Here is a 14477-nt window from a genome sequence, read left to right as displayed (position 1 = left end):
CGAATGAATCTATTTCCTGACAAAAATGAACAGAACACTACTTGCATGTGAGCAGGACATTGCTTTCACAGCTTTCAGATCCGACCCGCTACAGAAGGTGTTTCCAGCACCACGGACAATAAGGCCTTTCCCATCCTTCCAGTCTTCCAGCTCCTTCACCCGCTCCAGAAGCTCAACCATCATTGTTCCTGCCAAGAGAGAGGGTACATGAAGCATCCCAAGAAACACAAGCCTATGTTCATCATACAATCATTTTTTAAATCAGCTCACTATCCAGCGAATTACTGTGCCACAAGGTGCCGTGTAAACGTCTGGTTATGTTAGGAGCTACTTGTACAGGCATGCTGCCATGAAAGTGCTTCAAAGACCTGAACACGATCTTGTTATACTGAGATCAGGAAAGCGATTCAATGGATGCATCATGCTGGATTTGTAATGCAATGGAATGGCTCTAATATACATCTATGGCATGAACGGGACAGGTGGATGGGCGCGAAGAGCTAGTAGCGAGGGTATACATGGCGGGTGCAAACATAATGGGGGTTTTTATAGCACAGTTACCAAATGGCACATTATGATCACCATAAAATGTACAAATACCAAAAGTAAAATATCCGCCTGTAGCAAACTGTGATAATTGAATTGCCACACCTTCAGCTCAATGAAAAAGCAAATCTGAGACTACTTGACGGCCAGAATGGATGACAATCTTTCGGAGTGCCTTAACTCTGTGTAGGTGGCTGAAAAAGAGAAGGGAGTCAGAAATTCTGGAAACAGGATCCCCTGTTAAGAGTAAAAAAAGAGTTATGATGTGCTTGGCTGTGGCTGGTCCAAGTAAGATATATATGGTGTATGCTGTACAGAAAACAATCACAAATGATTACTTTGCACCAATCCTGGAACCACATTGACCGCAAGTCGAAGCATTATACACTGTCAAGGGACATATAAAGCCCACCCCTTCCCTTCCTCTCTTGGCTATGTAATAACCCCATGCTGATGGACAAAGTTTTGCAAGTTACTGTTGAGAATTTGCAATGAGGAGTTGTGATGGTTGGATTTGTAGCGGTGTGATTTCATGTCAAGACCTGAGGCTAGCATTATGCATAACCTTTTATTGCTACTCCAAACTGCAGCACTTTAAAGCAAACTTCAACCACACCTAAAGTTCTAGAATTAAACCCCCATACAGTCTATATAATCCAAAGTCCAGCAGCCATCTTCCTCTTTCATCTGCTGCTCCTTGCCAGTTAAGTATCTGTCAGAACTATTTTACAATTTGATTATTAATGATACATTTGAGATTTATGTTGGTTTATAACTTGAATGGTGTATTTGTTTGTATATGAGAAGTTTGTAGCTTAAAATTGGTTGCTTCTGTCGTTTCCCAAATTGCTAAATATCCATTTTTAAGGTGTTACGAAAAAAAATAAGAAAAAAATGAATGTTGGTGAATATGGTAATTCGGTTTTTGAAATATGTTTTAGGCACATAGCATAATAAGGTTGGTATTGCAGGTTTTACCCTTGTGTACCGCTCGCCTAGAGGTGCATGGAGGGTGGGAGAAACTGTCTCGGAGTGAGGTATTTTCCTAGTTGGGCTGTGTGCCGACACAGTCGTTCATTCGGCTCAGGCGCGAGTGTTCCCTGCGGCTTGCCGTATTTCTGTGGTTCCTGTTCCGATGATGTTGTGCGTGGTGTGCACATCACAGAGTCATCGGAACAGGCAACCGTTTTGTTGTGAAAGCGGTTGCCTGGGAGATTGGAGTCTCCAGCAAGCAGTTTTGTGAGGAAAGTAACGCACTTCATTTTCAGCTTGTTACAATTGTAATTTTTACGGCGCTTTTGCTCTCAAGGGGAGGAAGTTAATATCAGACAAGTTTTTGAAAGGGAAAACAATTAAAACTGTTTAGACTTAAAGTGGGGAATCATTTTTAAAACATCTGAAAAGATGAGTGAGAAAGGGGGACCCTCTGGAGTTGGAAATGATGCTGAAATGATTAAGAAAATGGTCCAGGATGAGGTAAGGGCTTCTGTGAAGGATATTTTAGGTTCTGTTATAGGGAGGAAAAGGAAGGCATCAGATTATTCAGATGAGGAATATTGGTCCTTGGAGGAGGATGAGCAGAATACATTTATAAGTACTGGAAAGAATAGTTTGAAAAGGAACAATATTAAGAATGAGTCCAATGCTAATTTATTAGCATGGCAGAGATGTTGTCTAGGTACCACAGTTAAGGAGGGTGTCCTGCCTGCTTTGATGGCACACGAGATTCAGGCGAGACCTGAGGAGGAAAATTCCTACAATTCCGAAGGGGATAGTTGTGATGAGTTTATCCTTGACAATTATGAGGATGATGGTTGGGATCTAGATTTTGATAAGAAAGGGAAAATAAGGAAGGAGAAAGGAATTGTGAAAGACCCACAGGGGTTGATATGTTTAGCCCTGATATGATTTTTTTAAAACACATTTTATTACATTTTTACCAATGTACATCCATTAGGAAAACAGACATTTAGCATAGATGCATCAGACTTCGTCATACAGTCGGATATAGGGAAGCCACTGTGGGTTCCAGGTAGTGCTATCGTACATATTATACAACATTATACCACCATGTTGGACAATTCTGTTAAACAATAGTGTACCTACAAATGATCCAACGGGCTATTACAATGGTATTGCAGGAACACATGAAGAACTGAGGAGAAAATAAATAGAATGGAGCAAATTAAACTAAACCCTCCCCTCCCCCCCTTCCACGAACTCGACTGGCCATACCCTATCTCACCATCTTGACGACACACTCCCTCGGTTGTTCCCACTATCTCATAATGAATTTGATTCTGAATATGTACACTTGATATAATTAAATCACAAGACAGGGCTACATTACATTCACAGGGGGGCCTGGGTTAGGAGGGACTCCTACTGGTCCAACATTATATGGGGACTGGTGCTGGTGCAAGTGTCTTGAAAGCTTCCAAATAATATCCCAGTCCATGGAAACTGAATTTTTACGTAGTCCACAGGCTTCTTCACGTCTAATTGCTGCGTTTTCTGCACTACCCCATCTCACTACCTCCCCGTGCCAAACATAGAGTGGTGGGGGTTTGGCTGACTTCCACCGTATAGTGATGGAGTGTTTTATTAGCAGGGCTAGGTCAACAAAGCGCAGTTGTACTTTCTACGCCTTGGAGCGCGGGTTCAGTCCTAACAGACAGCTACCGACTGTGCTCAGCACAGGATGACCCGTTGCCGAGGTAACGCTTGCAAGCACCTGTGACCACCATTCCCTTTAAGGCGCGCGCACGCGCGCCCCTCTCCTGCCGTGTATGGAGCGCACACGCAGCCAGTACGTCGCGAGAGAGAGTCGCGCCGCCGCTTTAAAGAAGTGAGCGGCGCGAAAAGCAGGCACTTTTAAATGCGGAGGAGTCGTGACGGAGTGCAGGTAAGGGGGATTGTGGGCTTGGGGGCTCACAATCGTCCACGCGCTTTACTAACAAAGGAGCCAGTTTCAAAACACAGGGTGTACTTTGGCACACGCTGTGTTTTTAAACTGGCTCTATTCTTTTGTTAGTAAAGCGCGGTGCGGGACGATTGTGGCCTTTTGTTTAAGTATTGATGGTAATCAGAGCCCCCTTCTCGGGCTGTGATGAACATCACTACTTAAACAAAAGGCCAAAATCGTCCCCGCACTGCGCTTTACGAAAAAAAGAGTAGAGCCAGTTTAAAAACACAGCGTGTACTTTCAGAAAGTACACGCTGTATTTTGAAACTGGCTTTACTCTTTTTGTTGGTAAAGCGCGGTGCGGGGACGATTGTGGCATTTTGTTTAAGTATTGATGGTAATCAGTGCCCCTTCACGGGCTGTGATGAACTTTGGTGCTGGAAACCAGATTTCGTGCCTCGAGGTCGCGTCCACATCCTGTGATTCTGGGCAAATCACAATCTCCCTGTGCCTAAATGTATAATGTAAATACGGTGCTCATGTAAAGCGCTCTAATACCTTCGGTTCGAGTTCGCGCTATATAAACATGCAACAAAAAACCCCCCAAAAAACACAGGTGTACTTTCAGAAAGTACACGCTGTATTTTGAAACTGGCTCTACTCTTTTGTTAGTGAAGCGCGTGTTATGTTAGCATATTAACTTTACACATCAGGTCATAAACACAAACAAAGGACCTCTTTTTGAATCACTACTTGAAGCCTTTTGCTAGAGAGGAAGGGATTTCTAATGAAACTGTTAGAGGAGGGCCGGTAGAGTTGGGGTCAGATCAACCATATTTCAAGCTCGAGCCTCTGACTACTGTCCCTGCTATGAAGAGTTAGTCATGTGACATGGGTGTTTCTGGAAGCCTATCTCTGTCTGCACTACTGTCCGCCTTATCATTATACACAGGGGTATCAAGAGACACAATCTCCTTTTTGTCAAGGGGTGGGTGTGAATGTGCGGCAGGGATCACATAATCCCACGCCCCTAGTATGACGTGCGCATGTGCGGGAGCTTGGATAAGTGGCTGTACGATTTAAGTATTGATGTTAATTACAGCCCCTTCATGGGCTGTGATGAACATCAATACTTAAACAAAAGGCCACAATCTGCCTGCTCCTGGCCCACGTGCACCGTGACACTCAGAGTAAGGCTGGCTTTGCCAGATAGCACTATGGTCACCATCTGCACATTGCTGGGACGAGGGTGTGCTGCTGTGCGTCAGTCCTCCATGCAGCAGCATGTGTGTTTAACAATGACTTCATTGATGATGATCTGGATGGCAACCTACCGTCCTCAGACCCAGAGCTGTTCGCTCTGCAAGACTGCTGGAGTAGAGTATAATAGAGAAGCAGCGTCCACTCTCCTCCCACATTTTCCATTGGCTTGTGTCATTGTCTTTCGTAAATGCTGCCTTCGGATTCGTTAATAGGCTTGTTAGTCCCTCCTTAGTATGGCCTTGTCTAAAGTTGTACCCTCCCATGGCGACTGGCCCTTTTACTTCAGTTGTTACACGGGACCTGCTATTTAGTCTTGAAGCACTATTTACTTATTGAGTTTCTCTTACTGCAAGCTGGACATGCGCTGCTTCAGCTGAAACCGCTTGTGGTTTTTTTAAGCAGCATGGCCACCCCTGTAACACGGGTGCTTGCTTTCGATCACTTTAACCTGCATTATCTCATGTCTGTTTCCAGCCCCCAAATAAAATGGATTTAGAAATGATTAGCAAATTAAGTCATGTGAATTCTAGGTAGCACATAATCCTGTGCTAATGGACTGAAGCTGACAACAGCACATCTGTGTTACATGTCATCTGTACTTAAGTCACCTGACAGGTTGTTTTCAAAAGCCTGTTTTATTAATAACACCACCACCACTCCCAATACCACCACCAGATTGTTGGCTTTTGTGTAAGTATTCATGTTAATCACAGCCCGTGAAGGGGCCACCTCCTCAGCAATCATTTTGGCAGGTGAGAAGAGAAGCTAATGGGTGGACTAGCGTGAGTTCCAATTAAAAAGCTCCTAAAAAATGTGTTTGTGAAAACCCCCATAATTGTCCCTTTGAACAAGAAGGGCAGCCGAGGCAACCCTGTCAATTACTAACAAAAGAGTAGAGCAAGTTTAAAAACACAGCGTGTACTTTCTGAAAGCACATGCCCTGTTTTTAAACTTGCTCTACTCTTTTATTAGTAAAGTGAGCATAGCTGCCAAGGTTTCAGATTGCTCATGTGTGACATTTTCATAATTTCAATGTACTTATGATGACTAGCATTCGATGGCTAAGGGTGACATTTTCTTGTGAATAAAATCAAAGCAAGGAAGATGTGGGAAATAGGCAAAAATCTCTGCAAGTAAAACAAGATTGAAGGTTATTCCTCTTGATGCAGTTTTTTAAATTTAAGGCTGAATATTTTTATTTACTGTTCGAAAACACCCTTACGTTCTTACAATCAAAAGCTATGTTACTCTTCCGCTCGGGTGGTCTGTCGCAGGTTTTCTGCCATTGCAATGAATGGAAATGCCGCTCTTTGGTAGTTAATAGCTCACTGTTCTATATTAGGATTTAAACTTAGAAACTGCAAGTAACAAAAGGGGCTTTCTGACAGAAGCAGTAATGCACTGACCTATTTACATTGCATGTAATTTATGATCTGCATGGTTCACCAGCTTTTCATCAGGCATTTTAACCTCCTCGGCTACTTGATGATGAGTCAACTTCCACTAGACAAAACTTAGATCTCTCTGCAGCAGGTCCATCATTCTTCAGAGTTTTCTTGACATATTTATAGTTGCCTGAAAATTGCTAGAACCTAGTTATCACAGTTTTTGCATGCCACTGCATCATCTTCAGGTGGAATCTTTTGATGTTTTGTGTGCTGCTCAATCCTGTGAATTTCCTTGTTCACCTACCTCAACCATTTGTGCAGTTTGAAAGCTAGGGAAAAGCTGCATCACAGAAGGTGTAACACAAAATACAGATTTATAGACCAGTTTAAGATAATGGATGCTAATAATGAAACACATGAACACACGCCTGTTTGTCCTAGACTGGAATCCCAAGTAATTATTTGGTCATTTTTCCTATTGGGGTATCTAGACCGGTCCCATTCATAGTTTGAAATTCTTCAAGCGTTTGCTGACTATCTTGTCTTCAATTGCAGGTTTCCAGTCTGTAAGGTATTTGGATATGAGTGGTCAGGTGCGAGTACCCACAAAGACAAGGTAATTCTGTTTACGTTCCTCGTTGGGTTGGGGGTTTCTGGGTAAATAGATTCACAATCTGCACCCCTATTCTTTTGCAGGTTCGTGAGACCGTACTACGAATACAATTGCACAGGCAGACGGGAGTACAGGCAGAACAAACAGGTAATTGTTTGGTAGAGTTAAAGTAGTGCATCTTCTGTTGCAGGTTTCGCAGCCAGAACCCCACACATTTAAACGGGCGTACGTGAGTACAAGCAGAAGAGGTAATTGTTTGATAGAGGTAAACTGTGGTGCATCTTGAACATTGTAGTATAATATACTTGTTATGTTATGTTATGTTAAAAGCATTTATTAAGCGCGCATACACCAACGGTTTCTTGGCGCTCAGAAAAGGATCAAGGCAGTGACAGGGAGATTGCTTTAATCAGTGTATGCTTGAGTAAACAACCAGGTCTTTAGCTGTTTCCTGAATTGGGCCAGAGAAGTCGAAGACCTAATCTCCGCCGGAAGGGAGTTCCAAATTGTGGAGCAAGAGCGGAGAATCTTAGTCCGCCATGCTTTTTTCGCTTGGCTGTAGGAACTTCCAGCAGATTCAGGTGAGAGGATCTAAGATTACGAGAGGGGGTATAGCGGTGCAGAAGGGCCGAAATAAAGACCGGACCGATGCAAAAAAAATGGTGCAACCCATCTTAAAAGCGCAGCGCATGCTCACTGGAAGCCAGTGAAGGCTTTATATTAGAGGACTGACATGATGCCATTTAGGCTGAAAAAGGATCAGCCTGGCCGCCTGGTTCTGAACTAGTTGGAGACGCCTTAGTTGGTAAGCTGGGATGCCAACATACAATGAGTTGGCATAATCCAGGCGAGAGATCACTAGAGCGAGAGTGGCCAGAATCATAGCTTCCCTGCTAAGAAATCTACTGATCTTCTTTAGTCTGCGCAACTGAAAGAAGCCAGCAGAGACAACCGAGCTAATCTGAGCCTTCATAGACAGATCATTACTAATAATGATCCCCAAACTCTTGGAAGAGACAGCAGGCACGGGGAGATTACCAAGTTTAGGCGGCCAGAAATTAGAGTGCCATGGATTTGCTGCCCCTCCCATTAAAATCAGCTCAATTTTATCCGGGTTCAGCTTCAACTGGTTGTTATTCATCCAGTCACTTATGAAAAACATCGTGTCTTGGACGTTGGATTCAGATGAGGCAGAGGTATTAATATTAAACACCAGTTGAAGATCGTCTGCATAATCAAAAATTCCAACATTCTTTTCCTCAATGAATGAATTAAGGGAAGGAGATAAAGATTGAAAAGGAGAGGGGAAAGAGAAGAGCCCTGAGGAACCTCACAGGTAATATCCCTTTTAGAGAAACCAGCGAGGCGCACCGCTTGGGACCGATTGCTCAGAAAGGAGGAAAGCCACCCCAGAGCCAGACCCTGAATTCCGGCATTGTTGACACGGTCGATCAAAATATCATGATCGACCGTGTCAAAAGCTGCCGAAAGATCCAAGAGAATCAGGGCCTGAGGGATGCCTAAATCCGCCCCCTCCCTGAGCACATTCATAACCGTAAGGATGACTGACTCAGTCGAATGTGCTGGTCTAAAACCGGCCTGGTGGGAGTCTAGGACCTGGAAATGTTCAACAAAGGAGCTCAGGCAGTTAGCTACATGGGTCTCTAGGACATTACCCAGATAGGGCAGCAAAGAAATAGGGCGATAGTTGCTAAGAACTGATGGATCAGCGCCCGTTTTTTTCAAGATTGGAATAATTTCAGCCCGTTTGAAGGAATCTGGGACCATACCTTGCTCAAGTGAGTTATTCAGAAATGATCTAGGCGAGTCAGGGCATATGGTGAAGGCTTCCCGGAGAATATGAGGGGGACTACAGTCCAAGGGAGAGCCTGAGGTGACCTTATTTAAAAGGTTCACGAAAGTCTCCTCCGGGATGGGGGCAATTTGGTCGAGGCGATGTAGGCTCAGATCGCTGTTGGGGTCATGGTGAGCACACAACCCCAGAAGGGATACTAGCCTTGATGGTGGCTATCTTCTCTATGAAATATGAGTTGAGAGAGTCACATAGAGATTGAGAAGGGACAGGTTTAGACATGACTCTATCAGGTTTGGAGAGTTGGTCAACTATAGAGAAAATCTCTTTAGATTTGTTAGAGGCAGTGATAATTGTTTGCGAGAAATAATTAGCCTTGGTTTGAATAATCAGATTTTTATCTTCTTTCATCAGGGCTAAGTAGAAGACTTTTTTTTCTGAGAGATAATGACGACGCCATTGGCGTTCAGCTTGTCTGAGTTCAAGTTTCTTTGATTTAAGATCTTCCGAGAACCACCGTTGAGCGTCGTAAGGTCTCACAGTCTCAATTTATTTTAGGGGGGCGACTTGATCGCTGGCCGTCTTCAACCATAATTCAATGCTCTCTGCCTGGGTCTGGAAGTCTTCTAATATAGAGGGGGAAGTGCTCGTTAAGCACGACCAAAAATGGTCCATATCTGCTCGTCTCCAATTTCTGGACAGTTGGTTCTCTATTAGTTGGGGTTTAGGAGAAAGAATACATCGGAGAGTGAATTGAATCAGATAATGATCGGACCAGACACACAGGGATACCAAAGGAGTAGAAATCTCTAAGTTAGAGGTCCACTTACCCATGTTTTCTTCTGTTGCAGGTTTCGCAGCCAGAACCCCATTCATTTAAAAAGGCGTACGCGAGTTCAAGCAGAAGAGGTAATTGTTTGGTAGAGTTAAACTGTGGTGCATCTTGTACATTGTAGTATAATATACTTACCCATGTTTTCTTCTGTTGCAGGTTTCGCAGCCAGAACCCCATACATTTAAACAGGCATATGTGAATTCAAGCAGAAGAGGTAATTGTTTGGGAGAGTTAAACTGTGGTGAATCTTGTACATTGTAGTATAACAGATTGCATTCATGAGCTAGGCGTCAACGTAAGCCATGTTCCCTTATTTTGCAGACTTTGGGGCACAGCAGGTTCAAACCGGCGGGCACGGAAATGTTCAAGCGCAAAGCTGTTACTTTGGGAAAGTGCAGTGCTTCACCACAAAGGAAGAAATGTTGCCTTGTATTCAAGGAAGAGTGGATGAAAGAAATTGTGGAGGCTGAGACACAGAAATCATGAAGCAAGGGTCGCGTGCAACTCAGGGAACTTTTTCAATACAGTCCAGACGTGGGCTTGATTTGCAAAGCATGTGCCGAAGCCAAGATTGTTGGGGACTTTTCCACAGGGAAGAAATGGAGTGATGGCTGGAAACTGGATTACATGAAACGCCATCTACTTAGCAAAGTACATGAGTCTGCCATGGTGATATTGAGAAACAGAAGTGCTGCTGCCAGGTTTGGTTATGGAGTGCGGGCAATGCTGACAGAAACTGCCACTGACAAAGCAAATAGAATGGAAGTAGTTGAACGCCAAAGATCTATGCCTGAAGAGATGAAGATTCTCATCAACAACGTGTTGCTGGCAGTCAAGATGAATACTTCAATGTTATCTGTACAAGACATCCATGACCACCTAGCTTTGTATGTCAAGATACCAGACAGCTGGAGGAGCAAGAACTATGCCTTTGAGTTCCTTGAGGCCATCAATAGCGTGATACACTGTGAAGCTATGGCAGAACTTCGGCACGCTTTGTATCACACATTGCTAATTGATGAGAGTACAGATATTTCTGTTACAAAAATGCTCATCCTGTACTTCAAGTTCCGACCTGTAACCTCAACAGAGCACAAAACACAGTTTGGGGGCATAGTGAAGCTGACTAGTTGTAATGTTGAGGCTATCACTACTGCTGTGAAAGAATTCTACACTGCCAATGAACTGGACCTTATGAAAATGGTCATGTTCATATCCGATGGTGCGTCCGTGATGCTGGGTAACAATAATAGTGTTGCTACTCGCCTTAAACAATCCATTCCTCATCTAGTTGAGCAGCATTGTGTCGCCCATCGAGAAGATTTAGGAATTGATGATACCTGGAAGAAGGTTCCAATGGTTAAAGAGATGGAGACATTATTGAGGACTGTCTACGCTGTGTTCTCCAGATTCCTGCAAGGAAGTCCAAACTGGATGAAATTGCATCGGTCACTGAAGTCTCTTTTCGACCACTGAATGAAGTCCAGTGGCTTTCAAGACATTCTACTGTTGGTGCACTAATTCGTAATTATGAGGCTGTTCTTAAGTACTTTGAGCATGAGAAAGTTGAGGAGAATGATCCAGTTGCTAAATATTGTTACAAAAAGCTATCAAACTCCAACTACCATATTTCACTTGCAGTACTTAATGACATTCGGGGTGAATTTGCATCTTTGTGCAAACTATTCCAAAAAAGTTCTTCGACTACTGTTGAAGCTGTACAGTATGCAAGAGCAAAGATTGGCCAAGTTGGGGGACACTGTCTTTTGGAGCAGCAATGTAAGAGATCTGATGGTGTTGTACAAGGAAAGGCAAGAGTTTGACAGTGGGCCTATTTTGTCTTTTGTTTCCCTTCTTTGTGAGCACATGCAAAAAAGGTTCCCTGAAGATGAGCTGAAAGAATGGGCAAGTTTTGAAATCCAGGCAATAGCAACACAATCACATTTTGATTTTGGGACTGAGAATATACAAAGACTTGTAGAAAAGTATAAAAATGTCTTGGTCCTGGGTGATTGTGAAACACCAGAAGATGTTGTTCGACAATACAGAGACTATAAATATCTGGTGGCAGAACATGTAAAGGGTGGGTTATTTACCACCTTTCAAGACATGGTGAATTTCACTGTACGCAATGTTGCTCAGTATAGTGTGGTGTCTCAGCTTGTTGATGTCTGCGCAACGTTTCAAGTATCTAGTGCAGATTGTGAACGAGGATTCAGCCTCATGAATACTATCAAGAGTAAATTGAGGAATAGACTAGAGCAGAAGCATTCGGATATGCTGATGAGGACAAAGGCCTACCTCCTGAATGTGAAAGTTGACCTAGATAGAGTTTATCACAACTGGAAAAATGGCAAGAATCGCCGTGAGAAGCAACCCTGTCACCCCTCTAGTGATGCCACTTGACATATCTCCCTTATTGTTTATATGTGATATTGTTTAGGCTCTCAACATTTCCCCACCCAATGAACAGTGCTCCAGTTAAGAATATTTATTAAAATCTTATGATGGTACCACAGTTTAAGTTTTGTGCTTTTCTAAACTTGAAGTGTACTTGCCTGTGTAACCAATTCATGTCATGGCGTGTTTATCCAATTTGGAAACTGCCCTTAAGACCCTTATTGTGGCACTGTATGTGTGAAAATGCACTATCTTTTCACTTTCTAAAGTAAACGTTTTGAGTGACATTTGGCGCCGCGCACACGCGCGGTCTGGTTCCTGGCGCACATAGCCATGGTTGCAGCGTGCAGAGACCCTCCACTGCCGCACACAGAGGAAAGAAATTAGAGGGAACATTGCCTGTGACCAAAACTCAGCAATCACCGAGAACAGCCACAGCATGTGGATCAGATCAGCTTCCTCTAAGTTACATCTGGGGCAGTGCTGTTGTGTGGCTGGGAACATGCACGGCAGACGATGTGGAGTGAGATATACCCTGTGTAATACCATGTACTGGATGAATTTAAATTTGGCATTCCGTGGGATTTTTTTTGGGTATTCTAGAATCATCCCTCATTCCTTGTCAGTGAGATCTTTATCAAGGTCTGTGGACCATCTGTTGCGTAAGTCCGGCAGGGGGACTCCAGTATGCACCTTAATGCTTCTGTACAACCATTTAGTGAGGTGGCGGCCTTCCCCCATGACGTAGGTCATGTGAACCAGTTCGTGCTGGGCGGGTGCCACCCTGTGTGGGGCCCAATGTTTTTTCACATAGTGGAGGACTGCAGCATGTGTAAGGTATAGTGCGTCTGTGACACAGTTATGTCTGGTAAAATTACCATGGTCCATGAGGGTGTCTCTGTCAAACAGTGCGCCCACAGTGGTGACCCCGCCCTCGGACCAGGTGAGGATTCTCCGTTTAGTGAGTAAACCGGTAGGTGTGGGGATGCCCAATAGTGTGTTGTCCGAGTATGGAGGACAGCGGCGTGTGTAATGGAGGGATTTCTTACAGAATGTGAGCGCGGTACGGAGAAGTGTCGGGGCGCCTGGGGGTATAATAGCCCGCGGTAGCAGTAGTGTGTGCAACTCCCCTCAGTCCAGTCCAGGGATGTGTAACCAATTTCATGCAGATTTCGCCCTGCCAGCCAATACGATAGCCATTGTATTTGGCTCGCATAGCAATAGGCACGAAAGTCTGGGGCACCCAGACCTCCCTTATCTGTGTCAAGTTGTAATTTGGGCAGGCCCACCCTACGGTAGCGAAATCCAAAATGTGATATGTGACCGGAGTGCCCTGATGGCCTTGTTCAGATTTCCCTCTAAGAGGTCCGTCGCGGCTCTATAAATTTGTATGCCCAGGTATTTTAACATGTGTGAGGCGACCGTCAGGGATAGCTGCCCAAACTGAATCGTTTCTTGGCGTTCCCCGGGGTGGAAAAAAAAGGCGTGAGACTTAGCCTCGTTTATGGTAAGTCCTGACAGTTGTGCAAAGTGAGTAAAAATCTCCAGCATCGGGGTTAGGTCTGTGATCAGGTCGTTAACATACAGTATGATATCATCTGCGTAAGCGGACAGCACATGTGTTGCGCTACCCAGACGTATACCCTTCTGTTTTGCTGACAGTCGTAGCTTTAGGGCCAGGGGTTCCAAGGCTAGCACAAATAATAAAGGGGACAAAGGGCAGCCCTGTCGGGTGCCCCTGCCAATTGGGTATTCACACGTGAATTGTCTGCCGGTGCGAGCCCCTGCGGTGGGGGCAGAGTATAATAGTTTAACCCATTTCAGATAGTTTGAGGGTATGCCAAATTTTTCAAGTACCTGGATCATGTAGTCCCATCTAAGAGTATCAAATGCTTGCCTCAGGTCCAGGGTGATACATCCTGCGTTGTGGCTGTCTGGAGGGGTTGATTCCATGACGTGATATATAGCCTCCTGATGTTGAGTGAGGTGCTGCGCGCAGGTACAAAGCCGCATTGGTCTGGGTGAATTAATTTATGTGAATAAGGGAGTAAACGGCGCGAGAGGACTTTACTCAGTATTTTATACTCAGTTGTGAGCAGGGACAGGCGTCTCTATCCCGATATGTCGGTCGCAGAACGACCAGGTTTGGGTAGGGACACCATTAGGGTCTGCATTGTGGTGTGAGGTAGTGTTCCTGTGTCTATTGCAGATTGATATAGACGCTCTAACTGTGGTACTAGGGCGTCCGAAAATGTAGCAAAGAATTCAGCTGGAAAGCCATCAAGGCTTTGTTCCGTGGGAGGTCTCGGATGGCCTCTGACTTCCGCCCGAGTGATGGGGCTGGTGAGGTCGTCTTGTGTTGCTTGATTTAGTTTGGGGAATGGTAAGTCAGTTAGGAATGCATGTAGCGAGTCTTCCGCCAGCGGTGGGGGTGGCTGATAAAGTGTTTGATAGTATTCACAGAAGGCTTCATTAATTTCTTGCTGTTGGTCCACTGTGACCCCACCCATCGTGATTATTTCATGTACTGTGGTATGTGATGGGTCGTCCCTTATGCGTGCCAGGAGTGTGCCAGCTTTGCCAGCCTCAGCATGTTTTCTGTGCGTGTAAGCAGTGTAATCAATTTGTCTCAGCGTTTCTAGTAGCTCTGCATGTTTTATACAAGTTTTCTGTAAGAGGACACCGTTGATAGGATCATCTACAGCTTCTTCCTC

General features: G+C 44.4%; 1 protein-coding gene across 4 annotated transcripts in view; it reads right to left on the bottom strand.

Annotated features, from left to right (window-relative positions):
* ECHDC1 (ethylmalonyl-CoA decarboxylase 1) overlaps nt 1–14477 on the bottom strand; it is a 356958-nt gene that overhangs the window by 148938 nt on the left and 193543 nt on the right. For 2 of the 4 annotated variants that reach the window (XM_085611862.1, XM_085611864.1), the window contains exon 3: nt 46–188. In XM_085611862.1, coding sequence (XP_085467988.1) covers nt 46–188 — 143 coding nt within the window. Of the gene's footprint in view, nt 1–41; nt 189–14477 lie in introns of all 4 variants that reach the window. The other 2 variants (XM_085611861.1, XM_085611863.1) reach the window with 1 other exon arrangement.

This window comes from Triturus cristatus, chromosome 6 (assembly GCF_964204655.1).
Source record: "Triturus cristatus chromosome 6, aTriCri1.1, whole genome shotgun sequence".
NCBI classification, from domain to species: Eukaryota; Metazoa; Chordata; class Amphibia; order Caudata; family Salamandridae; genus Triturus; species Triturus cristatus.
This window is presented reverse-complemented; position numbering and strand designations above follow the sequence as displayed.